General features: G+C 47.0%; 1 protein-coding gene across 1 annotated transcript in view; it reads left to right on the top strand.

Annotated features, from left to right (window-relative positions):
- Nucleotides 1-21,288, top strand: part of Tmem233 (transmembrane protein 233) — a 45,686-nt gene that overhangs the window by 18,852 nt on the left and 5,546 nt on the right. The window contains exon 2 of the mRNA XM_075981847.1: nucleotides 12,261-12,397. Coding sequence (XP_075837962.1) covers nucleotides 12,261-12,397 — 137 coding nt within the window. The remainder of the gene's footprint in view (nucleotides 1-12,260; nucleotides 12,398-21,288) is intronic.

Genomic DNA, 21,288 nt, shown 5'->3' with positions numbered 1-21,288 from the left:
AGATTGAGGCAGGAGAAGCCTGAGTTTCAGATCAAAGAGATTTTAAAATGAAGATAGAAAGAGAAAATATAAATATTGTAAATTTTGCACTAGCATAGAACTCCCATTCTCTTGGTCAGGCGTGGTGGTTTAAGCCTGTAATCACAGCCCTTGGGGGACTGAGGTAAGGATTGCTACAAGTTTAAGAGCAGCCTTGGCTACTTAGAAAGACCTTGTTTCAGATAAAGAAAAGATTTCTGGATGTACCAGGACTGTTACCCCCATGAACATAGCAGCTATGGTTGTCCATCTAAGACCCACATAAGATCAAGCCAATCAATCTTCCGGCTTGGATATGGGTTGGGTGTTATAGGCTCTACCCATAGCTGAGAGCTATCGACTTGATGGCTGCCGTGGGTTGGGGGAAACCAGCTTTCTTCAAGGGTGTGGCCTCTCCTAAATTGCCTATGCTTCAGAGAATGGCTCTGTACCATGTGCGCATGGGCAGTCCTAACTGGACTCCGTGGGTTATAAAGAGGGGGGGAAATCGAGGACATGAGGTTTGGAGGGGGAGAGTCTGAGAGGAGTGGTCTACACAGAAACGTGCATGAAATTCTCAAAGAATAGAAAAATAAAAATACAATGTTTAAAAGAAAGGCAAAGACCCCACATCTGTCATCGCTCACTCCCTGACCCCACCAGGGAAACCTGGGGCATCTATTTAAGCTGCTTGTCCCCTTGGCTGGAATTTGACTCTCCGTGACCTTTCACATCTGGCTTCCGTCACTTCGCAGGCTGGTTTTCAAGGTCCACTTATATCGTCCAGGATCAGCGTGCTCTTCTTTTTAAGGCTAAACAGCATCCCAGACCTTTTTTTAAGGCTAAGCACCAGCAAATTATACCTCTGATTAAGTGTTGGATCAACTGGAATTGCTATGTGACTCCACTCAGTACTCTTAATAGAGAGGGGGTTGTGTGCTTAGTTATCAATTCATCATTGTTCAGGTATTACAGAATCATACTAACTCACTCCTGTGCCAGCCCTGGGAGCAAAAACACAGTGTATACCTTGATGTTGCTATCTCTATATTGATTTTTTTCCAATTTCTCTTTTCCCTCTATCATTTGTTGATGGGCATTTGGATTTAATCCACTTGGGGACTGTTACGGTTTGAGTCTAAAATGTCCCCCATCAGCTAAGGTTTGAACACTTGCTTCCTAATGGGTGACACCATTCAGAGAAGTTGTGGCTCCTTTGGGATGGGGGGGGGCACGCAGAGGTGAACCCTGGCTCTTTCGGTTGGAGTCCAGCCCCACTTCTGGTGAACTCTGTTTCCTGACCAGCTAAGATGTGATGATTGAGCTGCAGAACCCTGGCCACCATGCCTTCACCACCATGAAGGGTTGAAGTAAATCCTTCCTCCCTGAGCCTCCTCCTGAAGGGGAAAGCGTCAGTTGGGGGGGTCCCCCCTCATCCTCATCAGGTGTACAGCACAGGGACACATAAGGGGGCAGATGGCGCTGTCACAGACCTCCCAGCATAAGCTCTGTGTGGTCGCATACTTCAGTCTCCTTAGGAGCATCCTTCAATCATCACTGTTGAAGCCTGTGACAGGTTAGCCTTCTGAGGACCTGAAAGACTGCCTGCAAAGCAGCTGCATCACTTCAGACTCCCACGAGTCCCTAATGGGGGCTCCAGTTTCTCTGGATCCCCAGTAGTCTTTCCCATTGCCTGTCTTCTTAAGTCTGTCCCAGTGGGTGTCAGTGGTGTCTTCCCAGGCTTTTGTTTGCTGATGACCTGTGACCTTGAGCATCTCCTTGTTTATTTTTTTATTGGCCATTTGTCATCTTTGAAGAGATGTTTATTCAAATCTTCAGTCTATGTTTAACCTGGGTTAGTTTTGTTATTTAGCTACTAGAGCTCTTTATATATGCTGGTTCTAAGTATACATTCTTAACAAATGTGTCCCCCATTGTTATGAATAATCTGGCATTTCTTCTCTGCTTCATGCTCCTTGGAGAGGTCTGGTTGTCACTGAGAGCTGTCAGTGAATGTGTTCCTTTTGTTGTTTTGTTTATATACTCCCTCCCAAGCTCCCTCCCTCCCTCAGCATTAATAGGAACACTGGGCTGGGGACAGACTCAAAGACAAACATTGTATCACTTGAGGCTTTGGACTCAGCACCCAACTCTGAATCCCAGCTCTGCCCCTTATCCTAAGTTCCTTGAGCCTAGATTCCTCACCCATATGTTGGGTACATTGACACTGGGCATTGGTTTTTTTTTAATATTTTATTTATTTATTATGTATACAATATTCTGTCTGCGTGTATGCCTACAGGCCAGAAGAGGGCACTAGACCTCATTACTGATGGTTGTGAGCCACTATGTGGTTGCTGGGAATTGAACTCAGGACCTTTGGAAGAGCAGACAATGCTCCTAACCTCTGAGCCATCTCTCCAGTAGTAAATGGGAGAGCGGGGCTCCTTTCTGCTCTCTCTCAACCTCACAACTGGCCCATATCGCCACTGTTTTACCCATCTTCCCTGGGAGGAGCTTAAGTGATCTCCTCTGAGTGCAGCTACTACCATCTCAAAGAAATGGGGCCAAAGGAAATCAACAGTAACTCGGGCTTAAGAAGCAAAGATCAAACAACCTGTAAATCCACCCCTCCCCCCCACGTGGGGCTCTGTCTTAATTCCTTCGCAGCTCCGCCTTATTTCCTTCTGAGCAGTTCTCACGCCGGAAAGTTCCCCTCTTTTGTTGTTACTATGTGAAATGTGTTCTTGGTTTGTCACCCAGGCTTGACTTGAACTCTTGGACTTGAGCAATCCTCCTGCTTCAGTCTTCAGAATGGTGGGACTTCAGGCACACCTCATTGAGCCATTTTTAACCTTGTGTCTGAGTGATAAATGCATGGTTCAACTCCTTGAGGGCAGGGGCCTTGTCTGCCTCATTCATACCTGGCTAGTGTCCCCAGAACTTATGGTACTGGTTCTGAAATGGCTGTGGCTTAATGGTTTTTAAGGAACTGAAGACCGTGGCTTGCAGTGTCTTCGAGCTCTGGGGAATGTGCTGATAGGCCAGCAGCCTGTCTTCCTTCTGGTTGTTGGAAATAGAAAGCAGTTGCCTTTGGTTGCCTGTCAGTAGCAGAATGGCACTGAGAGCTTCCAGGGCATGCGTTCATGGGATATGCTGGGAATTCAATCAGGTGAATACCTATCTGGAAGGCACACAGAAGTTAGGCAACTTACATGGAATTCTAAAACTCTGGGGTGTGACTCAGATAGAGAGTCCTTGCCTCTCATCTTCCCGGAACTGGGTGTGATCCCTAGAGTCACCAATAACAGCCACAGAAAACAGCAATTAGTATAGATTTCTCAGGTGTGGAGGCACACTTTTATAATCCCAGCACTTGGGAGCTGGAGGCAGAAAGATCACTGTGTTTACAGTAACCCTGGGCTACAGAGCAAGCTCAAGGCCAATTGAGACCCTGTCTCAAAAAAGTAGAAAATAAATAAATAAATTACCAAGGGGTTGCACTAGAGATGGCTCAGCAGTTAAGAACATTTGCTGCTCTTGCAGAGGACTCAAACTCCATTTCCAGCACCCACATGATGGTTCACAACAGCATGTGACTCCAGTCACCTCCAGAGGCTGAGGGCTCCTGCATGTGTGTGCTGCGCAAACGCAATGCGCAAACGCATGCAGGGACACAGACACAAAATAAACAAAGAAATCCTTTAAAATAATCAAAATCCAAGGACCCCGGGATGCAGTTCAGTAGCAAAGCACTTACCAGGGCACACAAGAACACCTCCTGACCCCACCCTACCCCCAAACATAAAAAGAAAAGATCTGGATACCACACAGAGCCCAGGAAGGCTGGCTCAGCACCCTTCTGCTCGGTCGGCATAGCACAGTGCCTTTCACCATTAGAAACGAAATCTGAGCCTCCAAGCCCATGGTAGGTTATCATCTCTGACCTTTGGTCTCAGACAGGAGTCTCCAATTCCAAGTCATTAGAGGGGCTTGGTCTGTAGTCCAGTGGTAAGTGTGAGGTCTTGAGTTCAAGTCCCACCCAAAATAAACTCATAAATAGAGCCATAGCAGAGGTAAATAACTCTCATCCCTGAGAAGCCAGCATGCAGACAAAGTCCTGTCCATAAGACTCACACAGGAAACCCAGCATGCAGACGAAGCCCTGTCCATAGGACTCACACAGGAAACCCAGAATGCAGACAAAGTCCTGTCCATAGGATTCACACAGGAAACCCAGCATGCAGACGAAGCCCTGTCCATAGGACTCACACATAGCTCCCGTCTCTGAGAAACCCAGTAGACGAAGCCCTGTCCATAGGACTCACACAGGAAACCTAGCATGCAGACGAAGCCCTGTCCGTAGGACTCACACACCACCACACAGAGCAGACAGAGAAGCCTAACCACCTAATTATTCAGTGCTCACCTCTTCCTTCTCCTGCCCCGCCCCCGCCCCTCTCCCCATCCTCCTCGTCTATCCTTGATTCTCATGACAAGAACCTGTCATTCTTCAGGTTTCGTTCTACATGTATTTCCTCAGATCACCGCATTTTAAGTAGGTCCTCTGATCTAGGCAGTAGGATCTGCCTCAGCCCTGGTGTAAAAGAAAAAAAAAATCAGATAATGAGCAAACTGATGTAATTTATCACTTTAGGGCCACAGCAATAGAGTCTCACCTGTGGGGTCAAACAAGGATTCCCCCCTTCCCCGCTCACCTATAACCAACCTATAACCACCTAGACCCTGTCTAAACAGGAAGAGCACTGGGCAAACAGATCATTAGGAGGGCATTTCCCAACAAAGCGTGTCAGTGAACTGGAAAACAAAAGCTGGCTATTTAAATCTTATTTCTCTTGACTAGAAATACTTGCATGAGGAAAGGCTGTGTCTCACCTTCCACCAGGCTCTTGACAAGTACAGCAAGGTGTGGCAGTACTCACAGCAAGCTGCCAAGATCAAGATGCTCAGAAGTCAAAGGCAACCAAGGAAATGACAGGCAGAACCCAGGGTTCGGTTAGCCTAGTATCAGGGGTAGCCCGAGGAAACAGACGTGTGAACCAAGACAAGAAGAATGAGATAGGATGGAAGAGGGTTCCCAGCAGAGGAAACAGCCCTCAAAACAGAAGTCAGGGAAGGTGGTAGTGGTTAGGAGAAAAATTCCACAGGCAGCTAGAGAGGAGCCAGGAACGGTGGTACACACCTTTAATCCCAGCACTCAGGAGGCAGAGACAGAGGATCTCTATGAGTTTAAGGCCAGCCTGGTCTACATATAGAGTTCTAGGACAGCCAAGGTTAAAATAAAAACAAAATAAAATTCCTGGAGCTAAAGATGAATCAGCAGTTAAAAGCACTGGCTTCTCTTTCAGAAGACCGGGTTCAGTTCCCAGCACCCACATGTCAGCTCACAAACATCTGTAACCCCAGTTCTAGGGTATCCAACACCCTCTTCTTACCTCTGTGGGCACCAGGCACATGGGTGGTACACAGACATACATGCCAACAAAACAATGATACACATAAAGTAGAGTAATTTTTTAAGAGGCTAGAGAGGTATGTGGATGGGGGCAGCTCTGGAGAGCTGGAAAGTCTCCATAATTGGTCAAAATATTGAGAATACATGGCTGTTGAATGTCCAGCCATAGTAAGATACCTATGTCACCACTTCCCAGATCATGTACCTCGAGAGAGAAAGGGGAAAGAGAATATAAGAACCAGAGGAAGCAGTTGAGGAGTGTGTGCTGACCTCCAGGCATGGCAGGGTCACTGTGCTCCTGAACTCAGAGCAGCTGGGATCACCTGCACAGGACTGAGCCAGTAAACATAGTGAGATGGAAGTGGGAGATCCATGTGCCCCCCCACACACACACTCCCCGAGGATTTCCCCACAATTAATAGTTATATGGAGGAAGAGACATTGTCTTCAGTGGTATAGCCACTGGTAAGGTGCCCGTTCCTGTAAGCAAACCCTCATCCTCCGTGATCCTGTAAACAACCCTGACTAGGTCTCTCTCTCTCTCTCTCTCTCTCTCTCTCTCTCTCTCTCTCTCTCTCTCTCACACACACACACACACACACACACACACACATACTTATATACACACATCACAGAGACTCACACATATACTCACACAACACACACTCACATATACACACTCACACACACACATACATATACTCACACACTTACGCACAGGAAAGTAGAACTAAAACTGGTTAGAAAAAGGAAGGTGGTTAGTAGAAGTGCAAGGGGAAGAAGAAAGTTTAAAGGGAACAATGAACATAATTGAAAGTCATTAAGAGGGGGCTGGAGAGATGGCTCAGAGGTTAAGAGCATTGCCTGCTCTTCCAAAGGTCCTGAGTTCAATTCCCAGCAACCACATGGTGGCTCACAACCATCTGTAATGGGGTCTGGTTCCCTCTTCTGGCCTGAAGGCATACACACAGGCAGAATATTGTATACATAATAAATAAATAAATGTCATTAAGAATATGTATAAAAAGGTCAGTGAACCCCACAGTCATGTATAATTAACATATATTTAAAATGAGTCCCAGTCTCAGAATGGTGGCATAGGCTCCTAATCTCAGCTGCTCAGGAGGCTGACACAGGAAGATGGCAAATTCAAGGCCAGCTGGAAGAGCTTAGTGAGACCTGTCTCACTGAGGACACAATGAAAAAGGCAGGGGTGGATACAGCACAGTACAGAGTATCTGCCTAGCACTCACAAAGCCGGGGTTCAGCTCTCCCCTCTTGTGCTCACAGGCTCGATGTTATCAAGGTTTTCCAGAAAAGCTACTGCACAATAATGCTGGGAATTTTCCAAAAGGGAGAACTGGGCAAGGGGGATGTGGAGCATAGAAAGTGTATTCCCAGGAGCTGGGGAGATGGCTCAGCTGTTCAGAGCTCTTGCTGCCCTGGCAGGGCACGTGGGTTTGGTTCTCAGCACCCACAATGTGGCTCATGACCATGTACAGCCTGTAATTCCAGTTCCTGGGGATCTGGCACCATTGTTGAGCACAGAGCAGGCACATGCCACACAGACATACATGCAGGCATGCACTCATGCACGTTAAATTAAAACATATTAATTTTAGGCATATTTAGAGCTAGGAAATGAGTCAGTGGATACAGTACTTGCTGGGCATCTGAATTCAGATGCCAAGAATGCACATAAAGCTAGACACAGCAGCACATGTCTGGTCTGCAATCTCACACTCGCGAGACGCAGAGACAGTAGAATCCCAAGAAGCTCACAGCTGCTGCCTGCACAGACAGCAGCAAACAAGAAATCCTGCCTCAAAAGCATGATGAAGGCGAGGACCAATTCCAGTGTTTACTCTGAATTCCATACACACATCTCAGCATGGGCCTGCCCACTTACATACACACAAACACACGCATACATATACATACACACGCATACACATCTCAGCATGGGCCTGCCCACTTACACACAGGAACATGCATACGCACACACATATACACACAGTCTTCTTTCAAATGTGGATTTTTTTTCCTCTTTGTCAAGATCAGGGAGGGCTGACCCTATTACACTATACATGAGACACCGTCCTGAGCACTTGTGTGAACTGGCTCACTTAAACCAGAATGACCAGGCAGATAAACTACAAAATATCTCTTACTGTCTTTCCACGATTAACACTTTGTGTTCAAGGAGCCTATTTTGTTTGAGGGTAAATACAGAAATTTCATAGCAGTTAAGGACCAAGAGAATGAACAAACTGTCAACACAGTGAGACCAAAGGCGTAGCTTAGAGCCATTTTCCCTATCTCCTTGCGCAGAGGACAGCACCTACCCTCAGTCAGGATCAAGTCAGCTGTGTGGTATCGGTTCATCTCTTAGATTCTGACAGGTAGGCTGAAGCAGCTCAGGAGAAGGCTTGGTCGTTGAAGTGTCTTTGGCCCCCACCGCAGTCATGTTACTGTGTCTCTCTCTGAGCCTTGGTGGTTGACGTGTCTTTGGCCCCGACTGCGGTCATGTTACTGTGTCTCTCTGAGCCTTGGATTTCTGATGCATACAGGGCTAAAATTGTTTTTAACCCCCACAAATTACCTCGTACTGTGCCTGGCACAGAACTTAATATTTACAAATAATTAGAGTAATATCTTTTCTATGAATATGCCCCCTTCCCTCTCCCTACATTTCAGCCACATTGAGTTTCCTGGGGTGGGGGTGGGGGGGCTCTAATAGCTCTTTCTCGCTTCCTCCCTTGCAATCCTCCCAGCCAGGGCCCCTCCCTCCTGCGCTTTACACACTTGCCTGCCTCTGAGAGCTCCCTTCTCCTCTTCAGGTGTCTTGCCTGAGTACCATTTATCGCATGTTTATGTATTTGTTCTCTATCCCCACCAGAATGTAAGCCGCGCGAGGGCCAGAGCAGCACAGGTGTTTAGCTGAGAGTTATTGGATGAGTAAATGAATGAAAGTCTGTCCACCGAAGACAATGGTGTCAGTCTGCCATTCCCCAAAATGACTTCCGAAGCTTCCAAAAAAACATAGGGAGCATCTGAGTGAGATGGCACAAGCCTGCTGTTCCAGCACCCTGGTGGCAGGAGGCAGAAAGATCACAAGTTCAAGGCTAGCATGGACTCTGTCTCGTGAAAGCAAACAAACAAAGATCCTTGGAACCCACCCCTAAAGATCCTGACTTAGTCTTGAGGAAGACTTGAACTTGGGGCTTCTTTAAAGCATGCTCCCCACAAGCAACCCTGAGGGTCAGCCAGTATTAGAAATTACTGATAGAAGAGAGTGTACAAAACAGCTTCACAGAGCTTCACTTCTGGTCTCTATGGCAGCAACCCCACGAAGGATGCTGTCTCATCCAGGTACCACGTGGTGTGTAGCCAGGGTTCTGCTCTGAAGAGCAGAGGGAACGAACCTTCACGTTTTCCTGCCTTAGAGCAGTGTGGTAAATGCACCATTCAGCACGCAGTGTCAGGAATTCCTAGACAGCGGATCCACTAACACTGAGATGTAGCTACCAATATGACAGTATTGCTCTGATGTCTCCTCTTTGAGATGGACGCTCCAACAGGAAGCCAAGAGTTGCTGCTGCAGGCCACAGTGGGCTAAGAGTTATTCATGTGTGAAATGATAAAATCTATAGCTTAGGAGGAAATCCCATGCCATGTTCAAGTTCCCTAAGTATCAATCTAAAAATGATGGACATGGAGGCAGAGACAAGATCCCTGGAGCTCTCTACCCAACTAGCCTGGCCTACTTGGTTAGCTCCAGGCCAGCAAAAGACCCAGTATTAATAAAAAGGTAAGCACCTGAGGAATAACACTTGAAATTGTGTTCTGCTCCCCATGTGTGCACAAAAACACACACACACACACACATACACACACATGCACATGTGAGCATGCATGTGAATGCACAACCCCCTATCTATATACATATACATATGAATTAAATAAACAAATATAAATGCCAGGTGGTCAGGCATTAGGGTAGACACCTTTAATCCCTTTAAGCCAGGCCTCAGGAGACAGAGATGGGAGTGTGGTCAGTGAGTTCAAGGCCAGCCTGGGCAACACAGGAAGCCCTCATAATAAATGCACAGCTTTTCCCCAAGAGCACCATGATGGCGCAACATTAAGAGGGGGAAGTCTGTCGCTACGACTCAGTCTCTTGAATTATGAATGGAAACAGAACACAGAACTATGCCAGAGCTAGAAGCATCAGCTTGGAGTCACACACACACACACACACACACACACACACACACACACAAATAAACCGGCAAGTTTTTGTGATTGGCTTAAACGAGCTCCTCGCTCAGAGAGCTGAGGGAACTAGACAGCCCTGGAGAGAATCTAGCACGAAGTCAGGCGAGAAGCTGCGCTCCACAAATGTTGTCTGTTACGGCGCTGTTTTGTCACAGGAAAAGCCAAACGCTGTGCCAGCTGGCTTCCTGTTACTGCAAATAAACACCTCCAATCAGCTCACAAGGAGAAAGGGTTTACATTGGCTCATAGTTCTAGAGGTTTCTGTGCGCTCTCTGTCGGTCTGTGACTTTTGAGTCTGTGAAGAGTCAACTACACAAGGTAGGGGAAGTGACTGCCATCAGGAAATCTGGGGAAAAGGGGGAGGGGTGGAGAAGTTGGAGAAAATAAACCAGAATCCTACAGGTCCCTTCAAGGACACACCCTCAGTGACCTAAAGTCTCCCAGCCCCACTTCTTGAAGGTTCTAACACCAAGCCTGCAGTACGTGGCCCATTGGGGAACCTTCCAGAACTGAACTATAGCAGAAGCCAAAACATACAGAAAAGGGGGAAGACAAGGGAAGGGAAAAGGGAGAGGAGAGAGGAGAGAGGGATAGGAAGAAGGAACTTACTTAGAAAGAAATGCAAGGAAGTTCAGTTTCAGAAGGCCCAGCCAGCCAATGAAAAGCACAAGCGAGTATTTGAAGGAAACACGGGTGGCCGATGGCGGATCTGCTATGTCTACCAGGATTTACAATCGTCTGTTCCTAGTCAGAACAAGGCATTCCTCTGCAGCCTGTGACCGCCACCAGCCTTGCCAGAGGGAGGATGAAGCTGTCTTTGCATAGATTTGTAGGAAGTATACAAGGCATTCAGATGTGAGGGACCAGGATTAGACACACAGACTTGTTACTGTGGCTTTATCTTGGCGTGTGGATTTCTTTCTCCTAACCTGTCAGAATTATTTTCATAGGATTTGTGGATGTGACATCTAAAAGACAGACCAAGCCGCTTAACACTGAGAAATACGATTAAATGAAGTATTGTGTCCTGTTTGTTTCTGGAGTGTTTAAATGATTGGCATGCATCCAAATTGCATTCATAATTTTCAGACAAATGAGTAAGATCATATAAACTGAGCCAGAGAGGCGGCTCAGCAGGTAAAAGCCTTTGCCGCCAAGCCTGACGACCTGCGGACCTGCGTTCAACCCGCAGGTCCACATGTCAAGGAAAGAACCCACTCTGACAAGATCATCGACATTTTGGATATCTAAAGCCATCCACAATCCTCTCATCCTTTTGTACCAGATGGCACAGTTTGCATTCTGAACTAAAAAAAAAAGATTTATGAAGCATATGCATTTTCTCTAAGCCCATTTCCACACCTTCAGTCTATGTTATCTGCCAAGGGACCCTTAGGACGGACTCTAAGTGGAGGAAGAGGAGAGTTCATAGTAAAAGCCAACGTGTGTTGAGCGTACAAAATCAGTGCGGATCGTTTTGCACGTTAGTCCGTGGAATCTTCTGTGCAGTGCTGCTCCCGATGCCCCCAATTCACAGACAAGTACAAGGCGACTTTGAAAGATTGGTTACTTTCTGTACCTATCATGGCTTCTTAAGTAGAATCCTAACTCAGGCCTCTGAGATCTTGTGCCTTCTCAAGTCGCCCCAGGTGGGCCTAGAGCTGGCCAAGGGCAAGGACTAGCCTGAAGTCCTGACCCCAGGCCTCTGCCCACTGGGCTGCATCCATGACAGGATGAGCTCAGGAAGAACCCTTGCCATGTGGGTTCCTGGAGAAGTCATGGGTGACACAGAAAAGGACCGAGGATGCTGGGGGCTTAAGGAAGAAGCACCAAGGCTCAGGGTAGCATTTCTCATCCGCTGCAACATTGTAACAGCCTGAGAAGCTACGGCTGTGGGTCCCAGTTAAAAGATGACCCTGACTTGTGTATAGAGGCGAATAATTGAGCCCAAGTGTTTAGTGTGGGAACGGCTGGATGTTTTCTGCAGATAATCAAACAGCAGATAGTTTGGGTTTGACCAACGCTACAACCTCTGCACAAGTTCCTAACCAGCAATAGTAAACAAATCAGTGTGGCTTTGATTCGAATGAGCTATGCGAAACCAGGTGGCAAGCTGGCCCAGGCTGTGGGTCAGACTTGGCAGTGACTGCCCCAGTGCTTGACCCAGGCGTGCCTTTTCATTCTACAGCTATGGACTCAGTCTCTTCCGCTTGACAAGTGTGGCTCTGGGAACTGACATACTGTGCAAATGAGAGACTAGCATTACCATCCACACAGTCCCTCTGTGGGTGGGTGAGACAAAATCAGTTCTCTGGTGACATATGGAGGCCTTGGGAAGACTTCCCGGGAGATGATAGCTATGCTGTTTTCTCAACAGCCTGATACTGAGGGGAACGGTCACCAATGGCTTCTTAAGAGTTGTTTCGTCAAGACAGCCTGAGAAGGCTCCCGTCTTTCCTGTCACTGACTCTTCCTTTGTGTCCCCCAGTCTCAGAACAGCTACAATGACGGAGACTATGAAGGAGCCAGGAGGCTGGGGCGGAATGCCAAATGGGTGGCCATCGCCTCCATCATCATCGGCCTGGTCATCATCGGTGTTTTCTGTGCGGTGCACTTCTCCAGGAAGTAAGTAGGCTCTCCGAAGGCCTCCTGCTACTGAATGCTTTTCTCCAGTACTCGTGGGAATCTATTGGGCTAGGTTAGGAATGGCTTTGATAAGAAAACTAACAGGATCTTTACGTTTTCTTACACAGACCATCCAGGGCAGATGCAAGGTCTGTCTTCTGCACAGTTATTCAGAGACCCAGGTTGTCAATCACTCCACAATCATAGCAATCCTATGGGGAAGAAGAGATGGGTTCAGCTTAACATGACTATAGCTCCTTGAGTCAGGACTGCCATAGCTGTCCCAAGAATGACCTGAGTCAAGTTTTCCTGCTCAGCTTCCCGTCAAACAACAGACAGACAAAACCATTAAAGTAGAAAATGGAATTTTATTTTCAGACCCAGACTTGAGGGGCACATTTGACCCCTCAATACCATCTGAAGATAAACTAGGAACATTCCAGCACGGATGAGGTCACTTTTCCCCTCCTCTCTGACCCAATGTGTAGGTCTCAGTCCAGCACGTCAGGGCCAGTCCTCACACACTGGGACTAAACGACCCTGGCATGGTAGTGAACATCGAGGCCTTGCAGAACATGAGGTCCCTACCACCACCTCTGTCATAAGTACTGAGCTCTGCCACTGGACACAACAGCAGCCACAGACAGCGTGGAAACCATCGGTATGGCTGTATTACAGTCAAACTTTAGTCACAGAAACAAGTGTTTTTATATGTGGGTTATAATTCCCCAACCCTCATTTCTAGACCAGAAAGTGATCGGAAGAAATGATAGAAAGAAGTGATGGGAGGAAGTGATGAGAGGAAGTGATGTGAGAAAGTAATGGAAGTGATGTGAGGAGTGATGGGAGGAAGTGATGGGAGGAAGTGATGTGAGGAAGTGATGGGAGGAAGTGATGTGAGGAGTGATGGGAGGAAGTGATGTGAGAAAGTAATGGAAGTGATGTGAGGAGTGATGGGAGGAAGTGATGGGAGGAAGTAATGGAAGTGATGTGAGGAGTGATGGGAGGAAGTGATGGGAGGAAGTAATGGAAGTGATGTGAGGAGTGATGGGAGGAAGTGATGTAAGAAAGTAATGGGAGGAAGCAATGGGAGGAAGTGATGGGAGGAAGCAATGGGAGGAAGCGATGGGAGGAAGTGATGGGAGGAAGTGATGGGAGGAAGTGATGGGAGGAAGTGATGGGAGGAAGTGATGGGAGAAAGCGATGGGAGGAAGCGATGGGAGGAAGTGATGGGAGGAAGTGATGGGAGGAAGTGATGGGAGGAAGTGATGGAAGAAATTGATGGGAGGAAATGATGGGAGGAAGTGATGTGATGGGAGGAGGTGATGGGAGGAAGTGATGGGAGGAGGTGATGTGATGGGAGGAAGTGATGTGATAGGAGGAAGTGAGGAGGTGATGGGAGGCAGGAAGTGGGGAGGAAGAAGGAGCCTCTGTGACTCTTCCACTGCCTGTGCAAATGTCACTTAGGCTCACAATCAGAGGACTGAAGACTGTCACGTGGCCCCGCCAAACTGCCAGAGGGCAGGCGATATGAGGGTATTAGTGGAGCACCTAGAATTGTCTAATATTCGTCTCACCAGGTGTCTGCAAAATTGTGCCCTGCATGTGTGACTTTGTATTATGCTTGCCTCATTCCTAGTTCAAGAACAAAAAAGAAAAACAAAAACAAAAACATGTGCTTTGGGATCACCCATGAGCTCTCCTGTCATAAAGAGGGGGACACTGATGTTTCCCTCTGGATTTATACATATTTCTTCTGAATCAATGCCACTTTCCATCAGGGTTTTGACAAAGGCAAAAGACACATGGTATATAGCCAGGCCCAGAAATGAGAAGCACAAACTCACAGGGCCAAGAATACTTCACCTTCTCTTCCTGGGCAGCTAACTCTTCTACATCCTTGACCAAAGCACCTTGCTCCTTAAGCTGAGAAGGCCAACCTTTTGGGGGCTTCATTGACCAAAGAGACTCACATGGGTGGATGAGAGAGGAAGTCACATCCTTTGTCTGGATAGATCAGCCAGCCCAGCCTTGGTGATAGAGAGGACAGCAGATAACATAGGAGATCAGATGAGCCAAGTGCACAAGCAATGAGGACCAGGCGCATGTGGAAGCCCTTGTCCAAACAGAAACTCTCCCAAAGGGGAGCAGAGGGCAGTGTCCAAAAAAAGGGAAAGGGGAGCTAAAAGGACAGAGAGAGCTCGGGATTTCTGTTCAGACGACATTGACACCATTGTCAAGGTCTCTAAATCTGATGATGTCGGCCTGGAATGAGGGGAAGATGAGAACACTAGAGGACAGAGGAGAACATGCTGAGCTCCGTTCTTAAAGAACGTGTGTGCGTGTGTGTGTGTGCGTGTGTGTGTGCGTGTGCGTGTGTGTGTGTGCGTGTGTGTGTATGTGTGTGGTGTGTGCGTGTATGTGTGCATGTGGTGTGTGCGAGTGTGTGCATGCGTGTGTGCATGCGTGTGTGTGTGGTGTGTGCGTGTGTGTGTGTGGTTGTGGGGTGTGTGTGTGTGTATGTGTGTGGTGTGCGTGTGCTTGTGTGTGTCATAGACTGTGAAGCATGGGTAATAGTACAAGCTTGGTACCAGATTGCCTGAACCTAGGTCCTCACTTACCACTCACCCCAAATCAATTGTTTAACTTTCTCAGACCTCAGTTTCCCCAGCTGTGCTTCACAGCCCATGAAGCTATTGTACGCATTAGGCAGGTGAGAGAGGATGTGTGCAGACTGATGGCTGCTTCTTAGCACACTGAGAACGCAGACCACTTATTGAAAGTTATTGCTACTCTTGCTATAGACGGGGTGGGAGAGGACCTCGGGCAGGCGCTAAGAGGACTCTAAAGAGAGTTCAGGACTGTGCACCCATGAGCCAAGCTCAGAGGAAAGCGTTCTGGGAGAAGGAAGCCAGTCTTGGTTTCATTTCTGAGGGCTTGTGAAAACATGCACTGCCCAGATCAGACTTAACTAAATGGTCACAGTAATAGCAGCTCTCGTTGGCGCTGATCCTGTCACACAGCAGACAACACTTGGAACTTTCCCATAGAAACACTAGAAGGAGTTCAAGAGGTATTGCCATGTTGCGAGGAAGGATACCGAGGTACAGATGGTTGGCAGAAGATAGGATTTAGCTGCAGCTCTTTGTGCTGTGTTCATGTGTGCGTCTGTGTGTATGTGTACATGTGTGCGCACATGTGTGTGTGCATGTCTGTACCCATGCATGCACGTGTGTGTCTATGTCTGTACATGCAGGTACATGCATGTGTGTATATTTCACATGGATGTATATATGTGTAAAGGTGGGTTCACCTCTGCAGGTCACATGGCAGTCAGAGGCTGATGCTAGCGCATGTCCCTCATCCCTCACCGCCTATCATTTGACCCAGAGTCTCTCTCTGAACCCAGATGTCTCTGCCCTTGGCACAGGGGTGACTGACGCACACTGCCACACCTGGCTCTTATGTTGGCGCTGGAGATCTGAAATCATGCTTACACAGCAGGCTCTTTACCCTCTGAGCTGGGTCCCACCCCTGGTGCTGGGTTCTGAAGTACAGCTTCTCACTACCTGTCCATTATTGCCTCCTTTCCCGGTATGCCCAGTGGCAGGGATAAGCTGTCCCTGCTTTATGATCAACCCCAGCATTCCCTGAGGGGGTGACAATGCCATGAGGTTTGTAATGAGCCAGTGCCAAGACATAGACGTCAAGGTCAGACAGGAGACATACATGAATGTGGTGGCCAAGTTAGGAAACAACAGAGACATGGGGACTGTGCTGAGCCATTTGAAAGGGAGCAGCCTCCCTCAGGATGCTGACCCCATTTTTAAAAGGAGTGGGAAATCTGATTGAGATGTTGACAGCCACTGTTTAAACCCGCACTAAAAGAGAAAATGATGCCCACACCTGCAGGCTACAGCATGTCTACTTGCCAATCGGAGGTGAACATTCAGATCAAACATCAGATTGCCAAAGTTGGAGAGAGCTCGCTGGTGAAGATGGCCTCCTGCTCTTAACCAGGAACTGAGTTTGGTTCCCAGCACCCACTCTGGGTAGCTCACAACTGCCTTTAACTGCAATTCCAGGGTCATCGAACCTTCTTCTGGCCTCCACTAGCACCTACACACACACACACACACACACACACACTTAAAAAATAAAATATTTTTTTTAAAAAAAGAGATGTTTGTCCCTAAGACATCACACCCAAGTTTTTTGAACAAGGGACCCAGAAGTCATCATTCATGAGGAATTCCACTATTCATAATACAAATGTTTCCAGATGGTGTCAAGGCATTGGTGCGTGCATGCTTATGATTGAAGCTTCCCTAACACAAATAAAAGCTATGAACTGAGGTCACCTCGCCACTCTTTCTTCCTCAAGGCTTGTGTCTCACAATGGTTCGAGCACGGGCTTTGCCTTCGGTTTCACCAGCATTCATGTCCTAGCTCTGACCTGGGCTGGTGATGTACACCTTTAACCCCAGCCATCGGGATGCAGAGACAAGCACATCTCTGTGATTTCAAGGACAACCTGTTCTACATATCGAGTTCCTGAGCCACACAGTGAGATCTTGTCTAAAAATAAAACTGAAAGCTAACACACATACCGTCTGGGCAAGCTGTTAAATGCTTGGACTTCTTTTTCCCTACCTGTAAGATCAGACTTATTTAGATACATTTCTGTCCAAGTTATCAAAAAAAAAAAAAGAGGGTTTCTAGAGTTAGAATCCGAAAAAGAAACTCAAATAACTTAGAGCTCTTAGCAAGGGTGAGATGAGGAAATGTTCGAGGCCAGTCCCTGCTACATACTAAGACCCTGCCACAGAGAGATAAATTCTTGTCCTTTGTGTATGAGAGAGACAGAGTAGCCTATAGAGAAAGAAATCAATTGCAATCTTCCAGGAAGCTGAAGTGAGCTAAGGACAAAATTCTCTGTAGTCTTTGAAATAAAATATCCCCCACCCTGCTTCACCGAAATTGGACGGCCATGTGGGACTGCTAAATAGAGGTCCCCGAGCTTTGCGCTGCCCAAGAATCACCCGGAAAGGTTTATAGACATTTTTATTCAAAACATGCCCAGAGGTTTCCAACTGGTGAATCAGACGTGAGCCTGGGAGTCTGCAATTTTTCAGCTCTGAACATCCTCCCCCTCCCTCCACCCCGAGGATTTAGAGCCCGGTGTTTAATAGAAGCCTCTGGTCCAATCCTGGCAAACTTCTTCCTTTTCCTTTGCAAAGGAGGAGGCACAGTGGGGTAGCCCTCAGCTCAGTGGTTGGTTTTCCTTCACATCAGCAAACTCCCTGTCCTACTTTGTCCTACGTCAGTGCCAAGGAGGGGGTAGGGTTACGGATGTGTGCGTGTCCCCACGGCGGGCTCTGTGGGAACAGTCTGGAAGCCAGCAAGGACTTCATGGGAGGGAAATCTGACTGCAGAGGACATCAAGCCTAGGAGAGGCAAAGCCAGAATGGGTATTTCTGAGTTAAATTCAAAACTCCTCTCTAAAGGAGATTTTGCAAAACTGTCAAGTGTTTGTCTTTTTAAAAACACGGGAGTGAGGTACGGTGGCTCACGACTTTAGTCCCAGCACTCAGGGTGTAAAGGTGGGAGAATCTCAGTGAGTTCAAGGCCAGCCTGGTCTCTGTGTGGCTCCAGGACAACTAGGACTACATAGTGAGACCCAATCTCAAATAAAAACAAACACAAGCCGCAGCTAGAGAGATGGCTCAGTGGTTAGGAACACTGGCTGATCTCTTAGAGGACCTGGGTTCAATTCCCAGCACCTCCTCAGGTGGCTCACAACTGTCTGTAACCCCAGTTCCAGGCGATCTGATGCCCTCTTCTGGTCTTCAAGGACACCAGGCAAGTACACAGGGCAAACACATATGCAGACAAAACATTCATACCCAGAAAAATAAAAACAGATAAATCTAAATAAACCAATAATAAAGGAAGTGGAGAGATGGCTCAGAGGCTGAGAGCATTTGCTGCTCTTCCAGAGGACTTGAGTTCAGGTCCCAGCACCCACATCAAAAAGGCCCACAATTCCCTCTAACTACAGCTCCAGGAGACCCAATGCCCTCTTTTGGTCTCCAAGAGTCCTGTGCTCATGTGCAAATGCACACACTTCCTTAAATGAAAATAATAAAGTAAACAGTTTTTAAAAATAAACAAAAAATTGATCTTCGTGACTACTGTGGTGGTTGATATCTGTAACCCCAGCTCACTTGAGAGGCAGAAAGACAACGCAACAAGATCAAGAGTTCAGGGTCATCCTCAGCTACATAGCAAGTTCAAGATCAGCCTAGGTTATATGAGTAATATGAGATATATATATATATATATATATATATATATATATCAAAAAAATTAATCCCCCCAAAATTAAAAATAATGCAGCTCGGGTGTAATGTAATTGCTTGATATGAGCAATATCTAAGATTTGGTAACTTACACTGAAAAATATCATTATTATTATTATTATTATCATTATTATTATCATTATTAAAAGTAGTTCATATTTATCGTCATCAAAAAAAAACAATTATCAAGCGGGAAAACAGAACTCAAATGGCCTATGTCTCCCTAGTGTTTCTTTAAATAGCCCCAGACTGTGGTAGTCTGTAACTAAACCCACACAAAGCCCTGGTTCATCTCATTCTATAGACTATCTAAGAAAGTCACATGATGTTTGGGGACAGTTTCATGTCACCAAATTCAGAAGCTCTAAGAATCATGCAAATATTTAGTATTTTGCAGAGAACAATGTCTTGTCAGATGGTTCCGGTTTCAAACAACATCAGACACTTAAGTCTCTCAAAGTCAGGGACTTCTCTTCCCTCAAGCTGCCAGGCCAAGTGAAGAGATGAACCCCACAGAAGAAAGATGGTATTTATTATCCCGAGTATATACAAATCCCTGACATGTCTTCAGGTTGAGCTTTCTCCTAAGTCCCTTGAAGAGTCAAGCAAGGTGAGACTAGTCACGGTGGTCATGTTTTTCAAAGTACCCTCAGCTCTCCGACCGCCTGCCGCAGATCCTGCTGGGGGACTTGTAAATGCAGATCTCTGGGACCCAGAAAGCCCTGGAGTGATCTTAAAATATGTATTATCTCACAAGGTATTGATTCTAGATGTTCTAACATCACATAACCACTGCCCTACTGTTTTTACTTAATGAAAAACATTCTCGCCCATGTGCGTGTGCCATAAAACCAGACTGTTTACATGCCTAACATAAGAGATAAGAAGATGTTTTCCCTTTTCTATATATTCGAGGAAGCACACTTCTGTGGTCAAATGTAGGCTGGTGGAGTAGCCCACACAACAAACAATTCTCAGCAAAGACCAACTGGATGCCCTGCAGCTGAGATACCCTGTCAAGAGGTACGGGCAGTTCCCACAGACTAAGTGCTCAGCTACTTGAGATGTCAGTTCTAAGCCTCCCATTAAATGTGGCTCTCTACCAGAGAGACATCAGGTTCCATGACCCCGCTTCAGACTGCTTTCATATGTGTAGCTGGCTCACAGAACTCAAGGAAGCACTAATGGGCACTCATTTGCTATGAAGTACATCACTGAGGAGTGTAGATGAGCATCTAGGTGTGGGAAGGTGTGAGAGCTTCCCTGCCACTCTGGGTGCAATCCCTGCAGGCACGAGTGGGTGGCGATGCAGATGCTTTTCAGACCCCGACTCTCTGAAGGGCTACTCTGAAGGGTTTCATAACGTTGGCATGAAGAATTATATCAATTCAGCCTCCAGCCTATTTCCCTTCCCTGGGAAAAAAGAGATAGGACTGAAAACTACTGACCTTTCATCACATGATTGGTTTCCATGGCAACACTCCAGCATTGCTAGTCTATCTAGGACCAACCAAGAGCTATCTGCTAGAACAAAAGATAATCTTTATTACCCAAGAAAACTTGATGCTCTGTGTCAGGGACAAGGTCAAAGAAAACAAAGGATTTTCTAAGTGCTGCTGTCTGTAAGGGATCAGGGGATTTCTCAGCTCCCTGGGGCAGAGGTCGTGCCACATTCAAGATACCTGCTGACCCCTCATCTCCCGCATCTCCTCCTCTTTCCCCACGGCCCTTCACATGGCTACTTGTCTGATGTCCCATGGGACCAAAGAAACTTTGTTAGCGGCAAGCCAGTTGGGCCAAAGCCTGGACCTAAAGGTAATGACGGCTGTGTGACAGTGAGGCCGTCTCAGTTAGCTCAAGTAGGGTCGGCTTTTTTGGGGGTTTGGTGTTTGGTGTTTTTTGTTGTTGTCGTTTTGTTTTTGAGGCAGAGTTTCTCTGTGTAGCTATGGAGCCTGTCACAGAACTAGCTCTGTAGACCAGGCTGGCCTCAAACTCACAGAGATCCACCTACCTCTGCCTCCCGAGCGCTGGGATTAAAGGTGTATGCCACCACCTCCCAGTTTATGTAAGATCATTTTACATCTTCTCTGGTGTTGAGTACAATCAAACTTCATCTTGGAAGCTTCCAGAGAGGGCTCCATTTTACACTCTCAGGCAGATCTGGTCAGCTCCATGCAGCACCCCCCCCCCAAACATTTCCAAAAGAGATCGAAAACCAAAGTCACCTGCTGTGTATAGCGCTCTTGGTGGCTGCCCAAACACTACACACTCCAGGCTCTTGTTATGAGGGAAAGGGTTGGGTTCCCATTCGAGTTCATGAACACTGAGTGCAGCAGCAGCCAGGTTCTCCAGCATTTGTAGAATAGCATGGATTTGCCATTAAGTAAAATAAATATACAACGTGATCCCCAGACACTACCTCTGTGTGGTCTCGGGAATATCCAAAGAGCTAAAAATAGATTCCTAACTATACTCAGATTGCTTACCTGGGCATGGAGTCACATTCATTTCAGTATCAACTGAGAGTGG

This window comes from Microtus pennsylvanicus, chromosome 1 (assembly GCF_037038515.1).
Source record: "Microtus pennsylvanicus isolate mMicPen1 chromosome 1, mMicPen1.hap1, whole genome shotgun sequence".
In the NCBI taxonomy this organism is placed as follows: domain Eukaryota; kingdom Metazoa; phylum Chordata; class Mammalia; order Rodentia; family Cricetidae; genus Microtus; species Microtus pennsylvanicus.
This window is presented reverse-complemented; position numbering and strand designations above follow the sequence as displayed.